A 25,258-nucleotide genomic window follows, 5' to 3' on the forward strand; every position below is an offset into this window, starting at 1 on the left:
CAATTGCGAAGTTAAAATGTTTTTTTTTAATTTTGGAAAACGATGGGTTTGAAACTCATAAAAGCCATCAGCTATCTGCTAATATCAGAATATCGGTTTTTCTATTCTTCAATGAAAAGCCAATGAAAGCTATCACTATACAGGAAATTTCATACGACCGAAACGACAAAGTATAAATGACAGTTAAGACAAAATTAAAAAATTCAATTGATTTCTTCAAGAAAGAGGCGTCGAGGCCATTAAAACGATGATTTATATCTTTCAGGATTTTAATATGTTCAATTGTGTTTTAATTTGAATGCTAATAAGGTGACATGAGAACTGTCAATAATGTGATAATGTGACAAAATTAGAAAACGTGAAAAACTGGCAAATATCAAAACAAACAAAAATCTAAAATCTTGTAGTATTAAAGCCAGAAAACAATAATTTCAGGCTTAAAACTGCAACCGAGAATAAATGTTAACTCAGTAGAAAGAAGAAGCAGTCTTTTTTTGCTGACACTAAGCTGGAAGTTGAACAAATTAAGAAAAAAATAGAGGAAAAGTTAATTAAGCCATTATTTATTGAAAAGTCAATTATTTTTAAAAAAGAAACGACCATAAACTTTCAATTAAAAAACTAAATGCATTAGCCTGGAGCTGTTTAGCAAGCGAATTGGTTGGACCTATCACTTCTGAGCTTTGATTTGATATGTTCTGTTCTTTATTAATAAAAAAAGTCTTTTTTTTAAAAAAAAGACCGACTGATTACAACCCGATTTTTTTTTGGATTGTAACAGTCCAAGAATGGCCCAAAACTACCCCTGTTAATACTTATTGTCCGTTAAGAACAATTGGTTTTTCGAATGTTGTAGATATAGATAACTTCTGAGTTGAAACTCAAAATAAATTTTGCATTTTTGGTAATCAACGAGTTAAGTTAGCAAAAAACGGCAAAGTTTTAACTACAAGGCACTCTCTGCGGACTCTGAAGTAGAAATATCCCCCCTCTGAGTCTACAAAGATTGTATGAGTGTTGTTTGGGGGTGTACTGTAGGCAAATTTAATCAAAGTGGACTAAAGTAGCTTATTTCGTGCTGTTGTTGATGAAAAAGGCTAAATTTTGAAATGTTTATCCAGATTTTTTGACCAAAAAACTAAATCAAAACAATCAAAAATGCTTGTTCGTCTTCAAAAATAAAATCAACGACACTATTCTTAAAAATTATAACAAATTTTAGCAAAATTGACGAAAATTTAGGCAAAAATTCCGGAAAATGTGAATAAAAACAACGAGAATTCACTCTTCTTTTCTCAGAAGTTTAAGCCTCGATAACTCCCTGTAGAAAACGAAAATTAAAAAAATCTTTTTAATTCCATATTCTACGCTGGACGAGCTTTCTAATGATACCAGTCTCAACTCTCTACGATGAATATATCGAGCGGCGAAAATTCACGGAACAAAAAAAAACCCAGTTGAGTATATAGTTCCTCCCCCCTCAAGAGGGTCGGAACAATAAAGGCGATTGAGACGTAGTAAGGAAGAAACCATGATTTGGGGACCTGAGCTGAGAAAACACTTGTCTAGAACAAATAGACACTCAATCAATTACTTTCTATATATCAGTATAAATCGATCAGTGCTCCAAAACCACAACCAAGATAAGGTTTTTCTACTTTGCTTCCCTTCAAACCTCGCACGGTAAGTTCAATGTTCAATTTTATTTGAAAGATTCTCGAAAACAATTTTGCCGCCAATCCCCAAGTGATTAGCACCTGAATAAGATTGAATTGACGTTTTTGAGTTTCATTGCCATAATTTTTAAAAAGATCTCCAAAATCCGTTTTAACTCTTTCTAAAATTGTCCTTCATGTGAAACAAATTTTGTTCACAACAAAACGGTTCAGCCAATTTTAGTTACAACGAAATCAATAGTCAAAAGTTTACGACCAATTTTTTTTTTGGTAGGTGTTCACTCAATCACTATGCACAATTTTTGTAGACCAATTATCTAAGAAGCCACTGCTCCAGTTGCCACCAAAAAATGAGTAGGTAGACTGATTTGGTCACGACAATTACAAATTGGAATTGCTTTTTGACCCCCATTTGTTTCCCATAATTACCTCCCGCCTGTGCTTCGGGACGCAAAAACTTAATTGCTCTTGCAGTACTGTCATTTCTTTCAATAGTCTGCGGAAAGATATTAAACGCTTTCGAATGGTACTGTCTAACCTCCGATTGCAACAGGAAGTCAGTGCTCCAGGTAGAACATAGTACAAAATCCAGAAATTGAGCAACGTTAGCGGCTGAATGACTTTGAATTGGCAAAAACATGATAACCTGAGACAGTTAGTGTAATGATACTCACCACAGTTCTTTTTGGATCGATTTTTTGGTTTTTCCCTAACACGACTCGTATAAAACCTAAAGTGCGAACCAATCTTATCGGAAAATGATAACAGACTGTTTTTTTCATGCAACAGTTCCCATTCCTTGTTTTCTGAACTTAACCCTTAGATCAATAGTTATGTCATATTGAAATTCAGGATCTTTTTCGTTTGAGCCCGCCCAGTTTAGTGGGTGCATATTTTTGCTCCCCTTAGACGCACGTGGTCTATTTTTATAACATGATTTACTATATAATGGCACGTGTTCTATAACATGGGGCGAATAACGTACTGGGGGGCACAAACGGAAGAGATCCGAAAATCACCTTTGCGGGAAGTTCATGAGAGGAATGTTGGATCATTTCTCTTGTAATAATGGGATATAGGTTAATATATTTTGTAAGTAGGTTTACATACTCACAAATTAGAATTAGAATGGGAAAAGTTTTGAGACACAAGTCGTTAGTTTTTGATTTGACACCCCGCAGTGGAAGGTTGACATTCAATTGTCCCATACAAATCGATGGATCTTTTCCATTTGTGTCCCCCCAGCTTCGTGCCCGCCGCATATTATTAGCAGTCCCCAGCCGCACTTGCCATTTTTTTTACACTATTATTCACTATGTAATGGCACATGCTCTCTGACGGGGGGGGGGCATAACTTACTGGAGGGCACAAACACAAAAGATCCAAACCGATAATGTTCATTTTTCGAAAACTAATGCGTTTGGCCTTTTTTGGATGGGGAACTGAATGCAATGACGAGAATAGCGCCTTCCTGCCTTATTTCATACTTAAGGGACATGAGTCAGTGAAATATACATACATGAAAAAACGGATCTATTCTGTCCCCCCCCCCCCCCCCTCCAGTGTTTTTTATGACCCCCAGTTACAAATTATATGTTGTTATATAGCACGTAATTATGTAAGAAAATAGCACGTGCGCCTGCGGGTCATAGAAAATTTATGCTCACTAAGCTGGGGGGGGGGGGGGGAGAAATAGAATAGATCCGCAAAAAACATTGCACCTCGAAGAACAATAGTAATAAGATTAATTTGGCGCCATACTGGTGTGCGCAAATAGTGCGATAGATATTGCAAAGTTTGGCATTGTTATTTTTGTTTAGTGAAAAGTGTCCCTCTTAGGGATATGTCAATAAGAACAATTACAATGTAAGTTTTTACTTAAGGATTAAAAGTATTTTTTAATTAAGATAGGATAAATTTGACCAAAAAAGAATTATTTTGCTAAAATTTCCCTAACTGGGGGTTGAAAGGCGTACTGAGGGGCAAAAAAGGATGAGATCCAAAAATGCTTCCGAAAAGAGAGTGATTCAGTTCATGATGATTTTTGCATCCAATTGTTTTCATGTGTTATGATGATTTTTGCATCCAATTGAATGTGTATACGGGAAAACGCTTTCAATTGTCCTATTGAACTATTCGATTGCATAATGAAGGCTACTATTTCATGAGGCGCTATAATGGGAAAAACCCCCAAAATTTAACAGTTCTATACCTCTCCCCCCTCAAGCATAGTGGTCACATACAGCCACAAAATAGTGGTAAATATGCCATAATTGGGGTTATAATTTCATGGGGGGGGGGGGGGGGGGTGTTATATTGGGGAGGACTACTGGATACGTCATAAAGTAGTACACAAAAAGCTCAATATGCCTTTTCTGCACGTGTTATTCGGTGTTCTTTTTGTCTTTTTTGGACAATACAGCTGAAGTCCATTTTCGAACCAAAGCTCAATCATCAGCAATACAATCAGAGTGTTAATACGTCCAATCACCTGACACGGTAAAAAGAGTCAGCCAGTGGAATTGCGACCTAAACCAATTACATTTCCTGAGTATTTCCCGTTATAGACTCCCAGCTCATTAGTCATATAAACGTATAACTCCCATACCGTTAATATACAATGTTGAATAATAAAAAAAAATCAGTAATATTAAACCCCCCGTTCATAAAAGGTAATAAGTTAAATTTTCGGATCTTTTCCGTTTGTGCCCCGCCCCCCAGTACGTTATGCGCCCCCCCCCCCCCCCCCGTTACAGAACACGTTGCATTACTTAGTAAATAATTATGTAAAAATATGGCACGTACGTCTGGGGGGGGGGGGGGAATAATATGCGCCCACTAACCTGGGGGGGGGGGGGGGGACAAACGGAAAAGATCGAACTTTTCTTTGCAGAACATAAACGGGATCTATTCTGTTTCGCCAACCCCCCCCCCCCCCCCCCCCCCCTAGTGTTTTTTAATGACCCCCAGTTACAAATTATATGTTGTTATATACCACGTTACTATGTAAGAAAATAGCACTTGCGCCTGGGGTTCATAAAAAATTTAATCTCACTAAGCTGGGGGGGGGGGCAAATCAGATTCCAAAAACCCAAAAACGCTTGGTTTTTATACGATATGCACCCCCAAGTCACAAAGCACGTGTAATTACACTGTAAATCATTGTGTAAAAAGGATCTCTTACCATATTTTTACATAATGTTTTACTATGTAATGGCACGTGCTCTGTAACTGGGGGCGCATAGCGTACTGAGGGGGGGGGGGGTTTGGGGGAGATCCTGTAAAATTATTCCTGTAAAATTATTTGTGCGTCTGGGGCGCAAATAATATGAACCCCCTAGGCTCCAGGGCACAAACGGAAAAGATCCATTATATGAATACTTTAATTGCCTTATAACTGATTAACAAATCCACTGAAATTTGTCTTCAACGCGGCTTAGAAAAAGAGGTTTGCATTAAGAATGAGTCACTCTGTGAATATCCGTGTGGTGTGTCGTGTGCGACCGTTGAACAGGAAGGAGATTGATCAGGGGGAAGAGGAGGCACTCGAGTACCCAAACAAGAACCAAGTCACAACTGTCAAAAACCCAAGAACATTCACTTTCGACGATGTAAGCAGCTAATTACTTATGTAAAATAGTCGGATTTATTTCTCTCGGTCCCCAGTGTAAAAAAATAGCACGTGCACCTGAGGAGGGTAAAAAATATGAGCCCACTAAGCTGGCCTGGGTCGAGGTGTCACCGCTAAAAATTGCTAAAAGATGTAAGATTTGTGTTGAAATTGAGTACAAAGCGTTAGATTTGCGCTCAATTTGAAGCGGTGAATCCAAGCATCCTAATTATACCATAATGGGGGCTATAATTTTTCCTGGGGGGCTTTAATGAGAAAGAGCCTGATCGATCATATATATTCATTTTTGTCGGGCAATTTTACAGCCCATGTCTTAAAATTAGAGTTGTAAGCGTTATATTAGGTTAATTTTGTCCTTTAGTTTAACCTGGCTTCAATGTTGGATATATGTGCAGTCACTTTTCACAAATCGTGTTTTTGGTGGTATAAGAAATACTTGGGAAAAATTTTTTCTCACTAATTTCCCTGACATAATTATATAGATTTCACACTGTAATTAACCCTTTCCAAATAACTAAGATAGCATCAATTAGACCAATATGAAAAATTCCGCATGGGTGATTGTTTTTCAGAAATTTCCCTCTGGATAATAATTGATAATCATGGATAAAGAGGACAATTAGCAGTTTGCGTTCACAAGAACAGTTAAGTGTTTGAATTGGGACTCAAGGATATCGGCAGAGTAATGGGATCTCAAAACAGAATAGTCGCAAATACTCTTGTAGCACAACTTTCATTCTAACCGAGAAAAAAATTCATGAAATAATGATTTCCTTGTGATTGCAATTTGCTGCGAACTTCAGGAAGTTGAAGTATTCGTTTGCAATTGTCCCGGAATGCAAAACATAAGCCAGTGGGATTTTTAACTATTAGTGACATGATTGATAATTCTCCAAATAAATTATATATATGTAACAGCGATTACTATACTTTTTCGTTGTTAACTCTCATACGAAAGACCCAAAACACGAACATTTAACAAAAGATAAAACGCATCTTTTCCGTTTGTGCCCCCCAGTACGTTATGCCCCCCCCCCCCCCCCAGTTACAGAGCACGTGCCATTACATAGTAAATTACTAAGTAAAAATATTGCACGTGCGTCTGGGGGGTGCAAATAATATGCGCCCACTAAGCTGGGGGGGGGGGGGGCACAAACGGAAAAGATCCGATAAAACAAAAAACAGCAAAATTTTGCCCATCTGTATCCGGACGAGTTTTGAATAGTAACATGAACTCAAGAACTAAAATTCGTTCAATGTGTATAACTCGTAAAACTCAATTGGTAAAGCTTGTTCGTTTTTTGTTTTGGAGAACTGTGCAATACAGTTTTTTATCGTTATATATCTTTACTCCATTTAAATGGGACATTAGAAATTTTCATCAATATGGCGTTCAATTCCGGTTGGCTTTTGCTTCGGGCTTGGATTCAAGTCGACTTGTGTCGACTTGATACAATTAGAATACTTCAACTTCTGAATTAAAAAAAGTTGGATTCGGAATCAGACTCCAAACTTCTCTGATTTTTTATGCTCTCCCCAAAAATATACACCCCCCCCCCAACCAGGTTATAGCCGCACCATTATCGTACGTTTACTTTGATGGGGTGATACGTTATCTCTATACTAAGCTATGGAGGCCTTTTACAGGAAAGACCCAACTTTTTTGGACCTTTTCCATTTGTGACACCCAGTAGGTTATGCGCCGCCAGATACAGAGCACGTGCCGTTACATAGTAAATCATTATGTTAAAATATGGCACATGCGTTTGGGGGTACAAATAATATGCAATCACCAAGCCCGGGGTCACAAACGGAAACAATCCCTTTTTGATATTCCGAGTCGGATCTTTTCCGTTGGCGCCCCCAGCTTAGTGGGTGCATATTATTTGCAGCCCCAAGACGAGCGTGCCGTTTTTCTATATAATGATTTACTAAGTAATGGCACATATGGAAAAGATCCACCAAGTTTAGTTCATTGTTTCAAGCAGAAAGTTTTGGAAAATTTTATTTTTGTCAGAAAAAATTCAAGAGACTTTTCACTGTGCAAATCACGATATACCAACACGCCAGCAAAATACTTATCTTCCCGGGTCGAGGTTTGGCGGTAAATTTTTGTAAGAAATGCGGTGAAATGCAGTGAAATATTTATTTTCACCGCAATCACCGCCTTTCTTACAAAAAATCACCGCATTCACCGCATTCCTTACAAAAATTTACCCAAAAACCTCGACCCGGGTTCTACATGACCCTAAAGCCAATATTTATAGCATGCAATGACTTGTCCTTCGTAGCTGCTGGCTTAATAGTGTACTCTAGGGGTAGCTAACTCTTCACTAATGTAAAAACATCACAAACACCTTGGGCTGAAAATGACAGTTGTCAATTGCAACTAATTTAGGAGGGTAAGAAAACAATCTCAAGTTTTCAACCAGAGGAGATAGATTAAGACATCCTTGAATAACTAGAGTAGTAAGGTGTCTTACTGGGCACGCAACGGGGGGGGGCATTTGGGTGTTACTGTGTTCGCAACGGGGGGGAGGGGGGGACACGAAAAATTTTTTCTTATAGTTGATAGTTTTTGGCGTTTTGGCAAGAGCGGTGGAAAACGCCAAAAACTATCGCCTTTTCGAAAAATTTTTTCGTGTCCCCCCCCCGCCCCCCCCCCCCCCCGTTGCGAACACAGTAACACCCAAATGTCCCCCCCCCCCGTTGCGTGCCCAATAATACACAATTATGGTATTTTTCTTGAATTCTGGACGTTTTTGATGGGAATGTTTTGTATTAAGAGGGTTGCTGGGAAGTAGCAGTTATGTAATGTTTGTCATCGTCAGCCCAGGAGAGCCTCATCAGTGAAAAAAAAAATTTTTGAAAAATAAATTGAAAAAAAAAAATGAAAAATTCAAAGTGTTAAAATTGCATGAAATGCATTTTGCGCTGGGTTTCGGGACTCAAAGATGATGTTTTGTTGACCTCATCTCACCTGGTGGGCCTAATCATTGAAAAAAAATTTTCAAAAATCATCGAAAAAATTTTGGAAAATATCAAAAAATTTGAAGTGTTAAAATTGTGTGAAATGCATTTTGCGCTGGGTTTCGGGACTCAAAGTCGTTTTTTTGTTGACCTCATTTCACCTGGTGGGCCTAATCATTCAAAAAAAAAATCTTTGAAGAATTTTGGGAAAATTCAAAAATTTTGAAGTAATAAAATTGTGTGAAACACAATTTGCGCTGGGTTGCAGGTGTTAATGTTAATTATTTGTGGACATCATTTTACCTGGTACTAAGATTATATCAAATGTTTTATAACCAAAAACTGTCATCAATAGGTTGTTGACTGTTTGTAGTATTCTTTATGTCTGTTACTATCAGTCAGTCCTCTCAAATACTCTTATAACCCTTTATTTGATGATGCATTAGAACAAAGTATAGTAATAGGCAAGAAGGTGAGTGGTTGTTGCTATGCATGTGCTGTTGTTAGAACTCTCTGTGTCATCAATCTATTTTTAGAATACAATGTATAATATGACTAACTACTATAGTCACTGCCGAAGGTCATTATACACGAGTAGTTGTCGTATTCCATTGTGATTGGGAGACCGATCGACCGAGAGTGTCAATGATTTATTTTTGAATAAGTTTACATGTTCAACTGTCTGCATTGGGTGCTTTTGTTATTAAAGTTTAACACAGTACTTGTATAGCAATAGAGCAAACTTATAAGAATTTGTTTGAGTTTCAGTTTGAGTTTGAGTTTGATTTGTAAACAAACTATGCCAGCGGTTGACGATTGTTCCTTCTTTGACCTTTCTCACGATATTACGTGTACAGAAAAACGTTATGTAGTTGCTTGTGTGAAAACTTGTTATTATACTAAAAATATAGAGACATTAAAAAAGTAAATAATCTGCTTATGTCTTGCGCTTGAACTAACAGATTTAATTTATTTGGATAAAAACTTCCAGGAAAACATATTGTACTAGCAAACTTCCAGGAGTCCTGCCAGGAAAACATATTGAATTTGTTATTATGAAAGTGTTTTTTTTTCTCAGAACATACTTTTAGCCATCAAATGAGAGAAAACTAGAGAGACGAACAAACAATTAAAACATCAACAAAACAAGGAACAATGTTTTATTGTATTATTAGTAGTTTATCGAGGTTGAGCAAATTCAAAAGAATATAACTGTTTGAGGTTTTAAGTGACTATTTTAGAGTTTACGTTTTTTTGGAGCAAGACAAGAACTGACAGGCGGCGTTTCAAGACTGTTGGTTGCCACGAGCCTACTACATTCGGGTGTTTTGATTAAACTTGTTGAAATTGTAGTAGAAGTTATCGAGTTTTCTAAGTTCTTGGTTGTTGAATCTGGAGTTTCAGTAATAGCTGGAATTTTCCAAATGTTTTCAATGAGTTCCAAATCTTGCCAATATTCTTCCTGATTTTCGTAGATAGGTACTTCTTGAGCATAGTAATCATAGAGAATTCTTCTAATATCATCTCCCAGAACGTTTGAGTCAAATATAAACTCACGAGTACAGCCCGCAACGAATTCCAGAGTATATTGAGCTCCCTTAAGTGACGCTTTTTCAAATCTAAAAGACTGAATGAAATCGAAAGTAACAACAGGTAATGCCATGTGTTTCACAGTTTTCCAGTCTTTGCCTTGATACTCTTGCTGAACGATAACAATATTCTCTTTTTTTAAAGTCTCGTATGCAATTGTTCGACTGCTGGAAGGAGATTTTTCTTTTAGTATAATTGCAATGGGAAACATTTTAAGATTTCAGTGATATCTTATTCTGTTTACACTCGTATAAGTGGCCTTGAATAAATTGATGAAGATTGTAAAATATACCAAAAAAAGACTGTTAGAAAAATCTAAGAAGAATATGGTAACTATAATGAGTTAATTACTGTTAAAGTAATCTGAATAGTTCTTATTAACAAGAATTATCAAAGCGCAAACCTATATCAATACAATTTTCAACGATCGAGACAGAATATAAATATTTTACTTATAAAGTATTGAATCTAAAGAATCTGGTTTAAGCGAAGAACTGAAAACTCATTTTGTGGGTGGTCTGCTACTGTAAATAGAAGTGTTTGTTTTCTACAAAGACTTAATTTTATGGACGAGAAGATATTTTCGTTAGTGTCTGCTGTTTTTATGCTACATGTACTCTGCTTATCTAAAATAAAGACAGATTTGAAAGTATCAGTGTAATCCCAGCCAGTTCTTATCTTTCCGGAAAGCTATTTTAAGAATCAATATAGAACAATTTAAGTGGGTTGTTTTTTTATTTACAATACCTTATGTTCAAACTGGTGTTATAAAACGGAAATAATAGACAAATTCTTTTTTGTTGTGTTTGACTTTCTATTGAAAGAGAGTTTGAATAAAAATGTCACTGTTTTACGAATGAACGAGGACAAACTTGAAACATGTTTTAATTACTTTGAACGCTTTCAACTCCAGCAGACAATTAGTTTTGCAATCTCTTCCTCTATGAATTACATTGATATAAACTTTTCAAAGAGAAAATTAAAAGTGTCTTTTTTTTTCAATTTCAGTCGGTCTCAATCTAACTCGGAATGCATTTTGATAAACCAATTGTTTGTAGATATTGTTTGAAAAACATTCATGAGAAGTATTTGTTATTAGCCACAACATGCCCAAATAATTCAGTAAGACTGAACTACTTCTTAGCAGCAAGTGAATACTTCAGTCAAAATGAAAACTTTGATTATGATAATGCTTTGAAACTTCGACAATACGGAGGACTTATTGGAATAGACAACTCTTCTTTAGATTCATACCTAAACAGCTCCAAAATTCTACGATTACATTCAATTTTGCATGACGCTGGCGGTTTCATCCAGGAGCTCTACAACGAAGGACCCGGCTACTCGTATATGCTTCCCTGGAAGCTTATAGTTGCTTCACTGGACATCTGACAGGAATTCTTTTTTGTTTGTATATTAAAGTTTTCCACTCAAAAATTTATCACTTGTTGGAATGTTAAGCAGTAAAACAGTTGTATTAGACCTTGAAGGTTTCAGTCACAGGAGAGAAAAGTTTATTGTTAGAGAATTTGGTGTATGTACTGAAGATTAAAACGATTGTGTTTTTTTCTCCACCATCAAAATTTTCCGATTTGACAGATCCGCAGAAAACTTCAATTAATTGGTTATCTAAAAACTTACATGGCTTAAATTGGAACTCTGAAAACTATCCTTACATTTACTTGACACAATTTCTCCAAAGCGTTCGCTTAAGAAACCCGAGAGCGGTTTATTACGCTAAAGGTTTGGAAAAGTCTCAACTTTTATCGGAGTTGCTCGATTCTCCAGTAATCGATCTAAATACTCTGGAGTGTCCTAATATATCTTACAATTTTTTTACAGTTAACTGTAGAAATCATAGCTCAACACAGCGTGGTGTCTTCAACAATCATTGTGCACGGGAAAAAACTTGTTTCTATTTTGACTGGTTGACTAATGAGAGAGAAATTGACGAAAGTGGAAGCACCCTTGTCAGCGAATTCGACTATTTGCGCATTGATCACGAAGGAGGGGACACTGAACCTTTCAATTTGCAAAGGAGAAACAATAAAAAGTGTTACTCAAATTCGTCCGAGAAAATTTAGGGTGTTATTGACAGAGGAGGAAATTCGTTCGATTACACACTTGGTTTTTTTACATCGAACCTTTTATTCAGTGGAGAAAACAAAATGTCGGATTGTCAACGCAAAGCCTCGCCTCCGAAACTTCTGTTGATATCAAAACATCCAACTGGTAAAGAGGTAGATAAAAACGATAAAATGCTGGCTGATGAGATTCAAGAACTTGTAAACACGGACATGATCAAAAAAATTTTGTACTATGAAAAAACTACGAGATTACCTGCATGTTTCATGGTTCACATGAAAGAATTTTTGAGTGATTTTAATTGTTATGAACTTTTCTATGTAAATCATTAAAAAAAGTTCAATAAATTATTATATACTCATTTTTTTTCTGTGATGGAACAAGTAACAGTTGATCAGGTTGTACAAGAGTCTCTTTTCGAAAAGGAAAGTAGTGGTAAATCTAATTGGAAATTCTGTAACCAGATAACGTTACCACATCGGAAGTTGTATTTTTTGTTCAAATGTTTGTTATTTTGTTGCTAATAGTTCTCTGCATTGTGAAATTGACTGTGCTTAAACCAAATTGTGAGGAAACATCATTTTGGATTTCGATTCTATCGAGTTTAGTTGGATATATCTTACCAAACCCTCGATTATGAACAAAATAATCTCTACCAGTGACAGGATTTTCATGGCCGTGGTAGGTCCGTCGGGTTGTGGTAAAACAAATTTAATTTTTAGAATAATAGCAGGAAACACAATTTATCCAAAGTTTAAAAGTGTTATTTTTCTCTACCACGAAATGCAACCAATATACTCACAAATTGAACAGCATTCAAACATTGTTTTCAAAAAATTCACAAATATGGAGTTTTTACAAAATACTGAAAAATGTTTGCTTATATTTGACGATTCTTGCGAGGAAATTTTTAATGACAAAGAGTTTGTCAAGCTAGCTACCGCCGGTCGACACAAGAACATCAATGTCATTTATGTGAAGCACAATCTTTACCAGCAAAGTAAATGGTCACGAACAATAGATCTGAATACAACTCATATCATTTTGTTCAAATCACCACGTGACGTTCAGCAAGTTGAGTTTCTCGGCAAACAACTTAATTTAACTTTTTTTGAAAAATTGTTATGAAATAGCAACAAGAGAAACATTCGGACACTTATTGATTGATCTGGATCCAAAAACATCTGACTGTCTGCGATTTTGCTCAAATAGGACAAAGCCTGGACCGTCAGTGTTCTACATACCTTCATACAAAGCCGATATAACTATCATATCAAATGAAAGAGAAAAAATTCTTTATACTAAAGCGAATGGTACTTTTATCTGATCCTGAGTTGAGGAAATTTCTCCGCACTTCCGATGAAAATATTGTATTGGTACTGTGTGAATGTTTTTACAACGTCATCAGAGGACATGTGAAAGTTCAGATCAATAATTTAATGCAAAATGAAAACGTGTTTAGGACTGTTCTTCGTAAAAACGCTTCGGTTGAAAAGAAAAAAGCAATACTACTCACAAAAACAGGTTTTGATTTGGTTCGTCTCATTATTCATTTTTGCTACTTGTATTTGAGTCAATCATAAAAAAGTACAAAATGTCAACTGCCGAGGAGTTCATTTTAGTTCCCAAGAAAGTCTACATGAAAAGTCATCCATACCAAACTCAGGTCTTAGAAGATCCTGACGTTAAACACAAATCGGCACAGCTGTCAATTATAATTAGAATGCGATCAAAGGAACATAGTGAAGCGCGGATCATTGAAAAACTGCCGGGAGAAGACTCTGATGTTAATGTTGTTGACGAAAATCGGGCCGAAAATTCAAATAAACGGGCAGTACAAGTCCTAAAAACATTATCATCTCTTTTACGCAATTCAAAAAACCTAAAGTGTGAAAATATTGTAGATCTAATTATAAAATCAAATCGTGTGTCCATTGGTGAAGACGAGAACTTGCTCATTGACAACAGTCCAACTGACATAAATGCATTCGCTTTCTTGTACAATTTACAACAACCAACAAAAAAGATTGACAGTCCTGATTATTTTGAATTATTGAAAGTGTTACAAATAAAAGAGTAACAAGTAATTAACAGTAATGCTAAAACTTCTATCAGGAAAAATTCTCCAGAAACTGCAACAAAAAGAAAAAAAGTCGTCAAAAGATCACAGAAACAAAAACGTCCAAAGTTTCAAAAGCCTCAAAAACTTAACAACCAGAAGCAGCAACAGTCCAGCAGAGCACTCCTCACCAAAGACGAAAGCAGCAGTGAGACTGACGAAAAAGAAGCGGAAGGTTTCGAAACCCCGTACGAAGCCAGTGTACAGAAGGAAAAACAATGGGAATATTACGACGAGTGAAGAAAAAATGCTGCAGTCGATGTACAAAAAAGGGTCAGCTGCGTTTGGAAGCGTTCAAAACTTACAAAAAAGAACAAATCTTCAGCCTCGCAAAGTGAAACAGTTTCTAGCGAACAAGAATGCTCACACAAAATACAAAGGGTTTCGAAAAAATTTTGCACGTTTGAAAGTTTTTGCATACGACATTAATGAAATTTGGTCTCTTGATTTGGCACACGTGGACAAACTGCCAAAACAGAACGCAGGTCTTAAGTTCTTATTGATTGCTGTTGACTGTCTTTCACGCTTTCTACGTGTTGAACAACTCAAATCAAAATATGCAACAACAACAGCTGAAGCCTTCAAACAAATGATTAAGCAGAAACAGCCGAAAAAAGTTTGGGTGTATGCTGGGTTGAGATTTATCAAACTTTCAGCGAAAAGAAGTCTGCTATTGCTGAAAGAAACATCCGCTCTTTAAAGAACAATTTTTACAAGTATCTGGAAGAAAAATGGACATATTCATACATCTCTCAGTTGAAAAATTTTGTGCAAACAATAAACTCACGCGTCAACCGTGTAACAAAAATAGCTCCGAACAAAGTCACCAAAAAAGCGTTCCTTATCTATTGTCACTGAACACAATTGCGTCTGAGAAATTAGTTAGTCGACCAAAATTTCGAATTAGTGATTTTGTTAGAATATCAAAAGTTGATTTACCCTTCCGAAAAGGTTATAAGCAGACATTTACCAACGAAGTGTTTGAAATTTACGATATTCCAACAACAAACCCTCCAACCTACAGCCTAATTGACTCGAATCAAGATCCAATCAGGGGTAAGTTCTATCAGTTGGAATTAGTGAAAGTTGCTGACAATACTGAAGCGTTCACAAAGCATGAATGAGTTTACCATACATTTAGTTTCATCAGCTTCCATGAGCGTCTTCCCAGAGAATACTTTGGCTAACTTCAAAAACGTTTTTAATGAAGAAATCAGCCTGGAAGGTGATTGGAGAGTAGCTTTGAGTGAAATTATGTTCCCGTCCAGAATCAACCAGGTTAATAGCACTCGAATCATAAAGTATTCCTCTGAAGGAAACAAAAACCATCAGAGAAGTATTCCAACTGGTGCTGTCTCAAAACCATACAAAGGGGAGACAGTCGTGATCAATGCTGAAAGCTATGAGAACTTGGAACACCTGATAAAAACCATCAAGACAGCGACTGGTCTAACTAAGTTCAGTCATCAGTACAATAAAATCACAGGCGTTTTGGTTTTGTTTTTTGGCCAAAAAATGATTGAATTACATTTCCTGACGAAAAAATACCAAGCATTCTGGGCTTTGGAGGAATCAAAGATGGCTCAGGCACTCATATTGGTTATAAAATGATAGACTCCTTTGACAACTTGGCAATGAGTGACGGAGAAGCGAAAGCTTTTGTTACTGATTACCCTTTTGATCTGCTTGCAGGAAAACAATTGATATTTGTATACAGCAACATAATTGAGTATCAACATATTGGAGACACAAAAGCTCCGGTGATTTGCGTCATTGATTCAAAACAACGCCTGAAAAACGGTAACGTTTGTGAAATTGAACCTACGCATAGAATAGTTTTTAGCAATTTGGAATATAAGAAATTGTTGTCAAACAATTTTCAGTGTATTGAGGTTCAGTTGAGAACCGAAACTGGCAAATTTGTTCCATTTACGGGAACAGGAAAAGTTATTCTGGTTTTTAACTTTAAAAAGTTAAAATAAATGGAAGCTTACTATCAACAACAATCAGTTTCACCATACTTTGCAGGACACTATCGTCAGCGAGGTAGTGGGTTCGGGGCTTTAGCAGCTGGAATTGGTAGGGCGGCCGTACCAATAGCTAAAAATTTTTTGTGGCCTGTGGCTAAAAAGATTGGAAGAGAACTGTTTGTACAGGCAGCACCAGAGATTGTTGACGTTGTTACCAAAAAGAAGAGTCCTAAAGAAGCACTCAAATCAACTGTTCAGAAAAAGGTAAAGAAACAAGTCGGTGGCTCAAGAGCCCGAATTGGAGGTGTTTGTGGTGGAAATGTTTACAAAAAACAGAAACAGAGCCGTCCTGTCAAATCTCGAAAAATCATTCAGAGAAAACAACCGTTACTGAGAAGTCGGTCAGATTTGTTTTCCAAAGTGAAAAATGAATACTAATTTATTGCCAGCAGAGGCAACACACACAACTCTAGACTTGTTTGAAAAGCAGCCGCTCCTTATCACATTTGACAATGCTTTTACACAAAAGGTTGGTCCATCATTTTCACCGGATGGCCCAATGCTGGAATTCGAAGTTGTTGGCGACAGGAACAACTTTTTTGATTTACAAAAATTTCTACTTGAAATAAAATGCAAAATCACGAGAACCAATGACGCCGATTTGAGAACTGGTACTGATGCCACAAACACAGATTCGCCGTATTTTAGCAATAACGCATTACACTCTCTGTTTTCAGAGTGTACAGTTTCGGCAAATGGCGTTAAATTGTCAAATACAAACGGCAACTACGCACACACGGCTTTCATAGAAAAAGAATTCTCATCCGGAAGAACAGCAAAGAGCACTTGGTTAGTTTGTCAAGGCTATTATTATGAAGACGAACCGGCTAAAATTGATGGAGCTGACAACAGAGCTACTGATGTTGCTGCGCGAAAAGCTTTTGCTGCTGACTCTCTGGAATGTTCTCTACTTGGAAAACAGCCAGTGATATATTGACCTGTGACAAACATCTTCTCAGTGGTGTTACACTACGCATCTCCTTCAGAAGGTCTCCAAACGATTTTACCGTCATGTCCGAATCTAATAAACATAACAGAGTAAAAATTGTTGAAGCAAATCTGTACGTGCGCAAAATGACCGTGGCTGATCATGTGTTGTCTGCGATAGAAAAAACGTTGCTAAAAACACCAGCTGTCTATCGATACACGGAGGTGTTGCCCAGAACTTTTCTTGCCACTGCTGGCATCCGCAGTTGGAGTTAAGAAGACATCTTCTCCAAAGAACCAGTTCGAAGAATGATTATAGCAATGTCAACCAATCAGTCATATTAAGGAACTAACAGAACGAATCCTTTCCATTACCAATAATTGAATTTGAATGAAATAGTAATTTATCGAAATTGTTTACCGGTTGTTGGAACACCAATTTCAACAACCTCAGATCAACGAGTTTACTTCAACACGCTTGAAGCTCTAGATTTTCTTGATAAAGGGGGTCATGGCATTCCCCTAGCCGATTATCCAAAACACTTTATTCTGGCCTTCGACCTTACGTCAACACAGGAGGCTTCACACGATTTCATTCATCCTGAATTAACAAATTGTTCAATTTCAGTGGAGCTCACTTTTGGAACACCTCTGGGTGACAACGTTGAAATTTTATTCCTGGGGGAACGAAGTTCAATTTTTTATATTAACTCTGAACGAAAAGTTACAAAAAACTCGGTTATTACATATCCCGTTGATGGATAATTTTGAGATAAGTTATCTAGTAAGTAAATGTTTTCATCTGAAGCACAAATTTTGCGGCGTTTTTGCAGCTGATAATGTTTCTAGGCTGTCAGACAATTGCTTTGCTGTGGTCAATGCATCAATATCAACATCATCGGGTAGTCATTGGCTACTGATTTGTAATTATAAGAAAACAATATATTTTGCTGATCCACTTGGACAAGCACTCGATTGTTAACATTTTGTATACACTCGACTGCTGCAGTTCTACTTCGAAGAAGAAGTTGTTCAATTCCTGAGATTACAGCCAATTCAGAACCCAAACTCAAAACTGTGTGGACTCTTTTGTGTTTACATTGCTCATACTATTTTCACAAATAGCTATTCATATGTACACTACATGAATGATGATGATTTGCTGCGATTTGCTAATCATATGATGTAGAACAAGTCAACCAATTTAATTTTTTTTCTATCAATTGTTTTCATAAAGTAGTAGTATTTTTCCTTTGAAACTAGATGGCTCGGTTTTTTGTTGAAAAATATGCGATTAATTTTTTAATTCAAATCAAAAGTTAATTTTTACATTGTCATTATCGATAATCAGGGAGCCATATCCACTAATAATAATATCAATAATTTTTAAAAGATCAGCATAAGAAATGTTCTGATAAATACAAAAAAATCGGTTAAAAGTACAAATTGGTATGAAATCAGTTTGAACATGAACATTCTCCTTGACAGTCTTCAGTTCAAAGATATTTGGAAGCTTTCTTTTGGCGCTACATAAATCTAGCTGATGTTGGCGATTGCAAATGACTGCTTGCTCCAACTTCTCAAAAATTTCACTGTGAAAAGTGATGTTGACAGATTGTGTTTTGTGGAGTAGAAGTCTGAAGCATGTGTATAGGCAAGGAATGGAAAAGGGTTTTGAAGAATTTTTTTTGAAACTCTCTGTTAATTGATACAAAGATGCAATAACATGATAATGTTGTTTTTTATTCTACAAAAGTTGTTATTCTCATGCAAACTGTAAGCAAAACTGTTTTTGATTCCTTTATTATCAAATATTGGCTCACTTCTGCAGATAAAATACTGAAATTTCTTTTGAAACTGTCGAAAGAACTCAGGTGTTCATTCAAACGTAGCCCATTACTAATACTGTGTGTTGCTTTCAGAATTTTTCTTCGCTTTTTTCTCGGACTCATCAGCAACCTGAGTTGGTTTAACCCTATTCGTCTCAGATGAGAATGCAAGATGATAACGTCGCTTTCTTCCCGTAGTCTTTTTTGCATTCTTTTTTTGATAGATTCTTCTTATTCTCCAGCCTTTAGTTTTTCACAAAGTGAATTGTAGCTTTGAGTTAATTGTTCAAACTCAGCTAAAGATAGTGTAATTCTCTGGTTGAACTTAAAACCATCACTATTGCAATTATTTTTCCTGTCCTGGATTTGATCACGGAAGTTATCCTTTCTGAATAGTTGTACAGTTATGTATGTCCCAGTAGAGTCGTAAGTTTTTACACAAGCAACTACATAACGTTTTTCTGTACAAGTAATATCGTGAGAAAAGTCAAAGAAGGAACAATCGACATAGTTTGTTTACAAATCAAACTCGAACTGAAACTCAAACAAATTCCTATAAGTCTGCTCTAGTGCTTTGCAATTACTGTATTAAACTATAAAAACAAAACCACCCAATGCAAACGGTTGAACATGTAAACTTATTCAGAAATACTTCATTGACACTCTCGGTCGATCGGTCGTCCAATAACAATCGAATACGACAACTACTCTTGTAAAATGACCTTTAGCAAGTATTATAGTGGTTAGTCATAGTAGACATTGTATACTAAAAATAGATTGGTGACTCAGGTTTTTCTTACAAGAACATCAACAACAACACAACAGCCAGCACTCAACTCCTTTCCTATTACTATATTTTGTTCTCATGCATGATCATTTAAAGGGTTGAAAGAGTATTTGAAAGGACTGACTGATAGCAACAGACGTTAAGAATACCATAAACAGTCAACAACTTTTTTTAACTAGTTGGTAAGCCGTGATTGATTACAATGTTTGATTATAAAACGTTTGATATAATCTTAGTACCAGGTTAAATTATGTGCGCAAAAAATTAACTTTAAGACCTGAAACCCGCTGCAAAATGCATTTAACACAAGGTAAATTTTTTTGATAATACCCAAATTTTTTTTGATGATTTTTGAAGTTTTTTTTTCAATGATTAGGTCCACCAGGTGAGATGAGGTCAACAAAAAATCGACTTTGAGTCCCGAAACCCAGCGCAAAATGCATTTCACACAATTTTAACACTTCAAATTTTTTGATATTTTCCAAAATTTTTTCGATGATTTTTGAAAATTTTTTTTCAATGATTAGGCCCACCAGGTGAGATGAGGTCAACAAAACATCGTCTTTGAGTCCCGAAACCCAGCGCAAAATGCATTTCACGCAATTTTAACACTTCAAAATTTCCGAGTTTTTCATTTTTTTTTTCAAAAAATTTTTTTTGACTGATGAGGCTCACCTGGGCTGACGATGACAAACATTACATAACTGCTAATTCCCAACAACCCTCTTAATACAAAACATTCCCATCAAAAACGTCAAGAATTCAAGAAAAATACCAAAATTGTGTATTACTGGTCACGCAAAACGGGGGGGGGGGGGCATTTGGGTGTTACTGTGTTCGCAACGGGGGGGGGGGGGGGGGACACGAAAAATTTTTTCCAAAAGTTGATAGTTTTTGTCGTTCTCCACCGCTCTTGCCAAAACGCCAAAAACTATCAACTTTTCGAAAAAATTTTTCGTGTCCCCCCCCCCCCCGTTGCAAACACAGTAACACCCAAATGTCCCCCCCCCCCCCCCCGTTGCGTGCCCAGTAAGACACCTTACTACTAACTAGTGTGGCATAAAAAGGGAATAATTTCACATTAACGTAAATTAATACATTTTTCAAACTGTAGAACACATAATTCTCTATGCATTTAAGTTCATCAAATTTGTCCAGTTTGAGCTGAAGCTGTTGTTGCCTTTTGTTCAAGCTTCTATCGTTATATGTCTTAAACACTGAAAGCGCTAGGGTTTACTCTTTCGTGTATTCAAAATAGTTCCCTCGTGACTTTGTTGGTTATAAAATGACTAATGGTGGACCCATGAGAATACCCTAGCTGGACTTTCTTCGTTATGAAAAGACTTAAGCTCGACCCATGAAAAGATATTAGCTCGACTTTAACTAGGAAGCTAGACCATGCAATTATAGTCAATATTGCCCCCTTCTACTAGACTTTTAAAGCCTTTTCATAAGTCGAGGCCTAGGCCTGGGTGGCTGAGGCAAACTCTCGTCAAGTGATCTCAGTGACGCTATCTCGAATACCTGCAACTGATTGCCCAACTTGCTTGCCCAATCTATGTGCAGGTATCCAATTGACAATAGAACGAGCTCCTTGCGGATCGCCCTGTTAATAGATTAATAAATTTGTTCATAGCAAGCAAATGAAGAATGAGGCCAGCTCAATATATGAAAAAAAATCAACTTTTCAAGAAATAAATAATAAATATTTATTGTTTAAGGAAAAGTCTTTCACAATTTAAATATATTTGGGACAATTTTGCCCGCTCATTTGCAGATCTTTTCATATTTAATGCGTGGCTTACAAATAAAAACTCTTATCTGTCTCGCTTGCGGCTCTTTTAATGAATTCTTGTAAAATCTTGATCAAAAGCTATAAGAATGACTGAAGCAGGCGTCTGTATGCAGGTGTACGAGCCGGATTCGACACAAGAGGACGTTTACGAAACAGCAGCGAAGCCCATTGTGAAGGATGTTCTGGACGGGTACAATGGGACCATCTTCGCATATGGACAGACATCATCTGGGAAGACTTACACGATGGAGGGAGTGCTACAGGACAAAGAGGACATGGGCATCATACCACGCATTAACAGGGACATATTCAAGTGAAAATAATTTTACTACAATTCTATCAGTGCTGTTCTGAGGTCATGAGATCATACAGCCAAAAACCTCTCAAATGAACCAGGAAAACTCCTACCCTTATTCGCTTCTTAAGTCCCTAAGAAATTTCTAATCATATTTTTCTGAGTTGGACCTTTTTTGCAAAGAGTAAAACGGACTCTTTATTTAGAGTTTTAATTGAAATTTAAAATTCCTGACATCTCAGCAATGTATTTGAGAGCACACATCCTGCTGCAAAAAAAACTTTGACAATGGTCGTTTTCTATAACGATTTTGTCAGAGATGGTTTTAACTGCTCTTTCAGCGAAAGCTTGATCGTCATCCGCTCAGATTTTTCGCCAATCTCATCAGAATACAGGAGGTCTCGAAGTCTAGTTATTGATACAAGTTGATAAGAGCGGAACTCAAATTTTCTAAAAAGTTGGAATTTTGTGATTCGGTGCGGAATGCGTCATTAGGGTTTGGCGATTAAAATTGGAGAAAAAAATTCATAATGTGAATTATTAAATGGGAAATGTCATCACAAGTTCTTTCAGTTTTTAAAACATCGCATTTCGAATTGATTTCAAGTAGGTTTCCAGAGGCGCATTATCGTCTTTCGCTAGACGCTACTACATAATGCTGCGATGAACACTCAACCCAGGAGCCAGCTGTTACTTCGCTGAACGAGTTATTACTCTGGTCTTATAGCATCTAAATTATTCTGGTTATAGCTGATTTGTAGACGTCATAAGTTAACGCACGTTTCGTCGTGAAGATTTTGGAAACTATCACTTCATAATTGGATATCAAATTATGATCAGTTCTTTACATTATGTTGCAAAATTTGCATTTGCTGAAATCAATTTACAAAAAAGTGCGATTGTTATCTGCCAACGAGTTTAAGGATTAGTATTGCGTGCCTGGGTTGTAAGCGTACGTGTACATTTGTGAAAGCAAGAGAATTTAGTTCAAATCTGCATAGTTTGGAAATATCCGTCAAAGTTCGTCCCTGTTAGCACCCATCTTCACACTTAAAAATTTGGTAATTGTTCTCCGTGGCTCAAGCACCTAATAACAACGATAACTGTCATGTCAATTAGACAGAAATAAAAAAGAAACCGGATAGGCGATTAATTACAAAGATCTGTTCCACAATACTAAGAAAGAAGACACTTAGCGGTGTTGCAAATACGTTTATCACGTCTCATCAGAACAATTAAGTATCAGTTGGGTCTCAAATATTTTGGGTCTCAAAACTTTTGTAAATAAATTTCTTTCATTCATCCGTTTCTGATAGTCAAATTTTAAACTTTGAAGTATCGTCGAAGAACTTGAAAACACAATGACCGTCAAATCATGACAAAACATTTGTTGTTTCTAAGCATTGGCTGGTTAACCCAGACAAAAATTCGTCCCCTCATTTTCACACCAAAAAAAATAGGTTTCTTCCAAACTCAACTCAACTTTTAATCTACATGCTACAAGCCCTTGGACTCTCTACTTCAACAAGTGGTGGTCAGTAACTTTGACAGCAAACCATATATAGAAAAGAGAGGGGAGAGAGAGAGAGAGAGAGAGAGAGAGGAGAGAGAGATAGAAGATGAAAGAGAGAGAGGGAGAGAGAGAGAGAGAGAGAGAGAGAGAGAGAGAGAGGAGAGAGATAGAAGAAAGAGAGAGAGAGAGAGAGAGAGAGAGAGAGAGAGAGAGAGAGGAGAGAAGAGAGAGAGAGAGAGAGAGAGAGGGAAAGAAGACAAAGATTTTCATAAAAGTTGTCCAGCTTGTTTGCTGGCTGGAAAAAAAATCTCCTCTTCGACTAATTTTCTAATGAAGGAAGCGCAAAACTTTTAAAAAAGAAAAATGAAAAAGCTTGAAATTTCAAGCAAATTAATCTTTTTTTTAACATAAAACAATTTTTTCCAAACAATTGCGTCAGACTGGCAAAATTATGTGGATTTTGTTAGAATTTTATTTTCAATTAAACACTGCTAGATTCGATTTCTATTACTGAAAGACCCTTGAAAAGTTCCTATGAAGCGCAAAGCAAAGGAATTTTTTAAAATTAATATTTATCCGCTGAATTTTTGAATGCAGAATCCATTCATCTGCAGTTTAACATTCAAAGACCTTGTGTACCAATAAAAACATGCATACCACAATAATATCAAATTTTTGAAAAATTCTTTAGAAAAGGAATAGAAAAGAGTTTTCCTGAAAATTAAATGAAAGGCACTCAAAACGAACTTATGGAATTGTGATGTTGAAAAATTTACAAAAAAATGAGTTGTCTTATCAGCAGAAGCATAGAACTAGAGATTTTTCAGATAAATTGGTTACAAAATTTGCATGCTTTGGAGATTTCAAAATTGTTACCTTTTATCTGGAAGTTATGTTTATTGATTTCAGAATACAAGCAAAATGAAACCTAAAAGGCGAGAAAAGCAAAATTTTTCTTAACTTCAAGCCTCGATTTTTCATTGAGAAATTGGAAATTTCAGAACGTCTTTTCAAAAATCAATTCAATTTTTTAAGGACTTTCCCATGATACAGCTTGTATATCAAAAGATATTGGCAGGCCAAAATTTGCTCATCAAAAAAGTAGGGCTTGTAAAAGGTTTCTAACTCCCAATAAATTTGGCTCGTTAGAACAAAAATTTTTGAGTAATTGCGGTTTTGGCTGATTGAATGCTCAAAATTGATTACAATAATTAGGTTATCCATCCATACAATTGACAGAAATGTTTTTTCATTACATTTATCCAATGTTAATTTGTAATTTTTATCATCATGGATAACAATGATGTTAAATGGGAGTATGTGACGAAGTATTGTCTCTGTTGTCGGCGAAAGGCCAAAACAGCCTCAAAATTTGCAAATATAACTTTCAGGAAAAGCCATTTATCTTCCTATGAGAAGATGGCATTCCACTATCCCGTTTCTCAAAAAGTCTTTTTCTGACTTCTCATTGCAAGAAAAGCGTTAACCGTGTTATTTCATTGCTGTTGAGGAGTGCAAGGAAATAAGCTTAAGCCGGCGGTAAACTTCTACGACAGATCCAACATGACAGAAAAGTTTGATATGGCCTTTTGAATGATGATGCGTCTCATCCGCTGCTGGCTCGCCCTAAGACTCAGTCAAGCAATTACCAATCAACAACCACGAGAAATGCTTGCAAGGCGAAACCTATAGTTATTCTTGCTGTAGTAAGCGTCAATATGGCGTACGAATGAGGGTAACTCAGAACGCTACCAGGGTCCGTTTTTGACGGAGACGTGGCGCTTTTCTAACACTGTTTAGTGTACGCCCCTCTTATGAAATGAGTGTGGGGATGCTAAAGCTGCCTCAACAGTGAGCAGGTTGCTGCGCAATGGCAGGACAGAATAAAAGAACCAGAGGATGTTAACTCCATTTCACATCGAACCAAATTACAACTTGCAAAGGCAGGTCAATGACCTGAAGTGCGAGAAACGATACAAAAGATCTAAATAGTGGTCACCTACACCCTAGT

The 25,258-nt window shown here is 36.5% G+C and overlaps 1 protein-coding gene across 1 annotated transcript in view; it reads left to right on the forward strand.

The window, feature by feature from the left end:
- The first annotated feature begins 4,053 nt into the window (after positions 1-4,053).
- The window catches only part of LOC142335317 (uncharacterized), a 115,719-nt gene continuing 94,514 nt past the window's right edge, over positions 4,054-25,258 (forward strand). The window contains exons 1-3 of the mRNA XM_075383763.1: positions 4,054-4,175; positions 5,117-5,287; positions 21,553-21,752. Of these exons, the coding sequence (XP_075239878.1) occupies positions 5,138-5,287; positions 21,553-21,752 (350 nt within the window). The 5' untranslated portion in view covers positions 4,054-4,175; positions 5,117-5,137. The remainder of the gene's footprint in view (positions 4,176-5,116; positions 5,288-21,552; positions 21,753-25,258) is intronic.

Source organism: Convolutriloba macropyga, chromosome 2, assembly GCF_964194025.1.
Source record: "Convolutriloba macropyga chromosome 2, txConMacr16.3, whole genome shotgun sequence".
Taxonomy (NCBI): Eukaryota; Metazoa; Xenacoelomorpha; order Acoela; family Convolutidae; genus Convolutriloba; species Convolutriloba macropyga.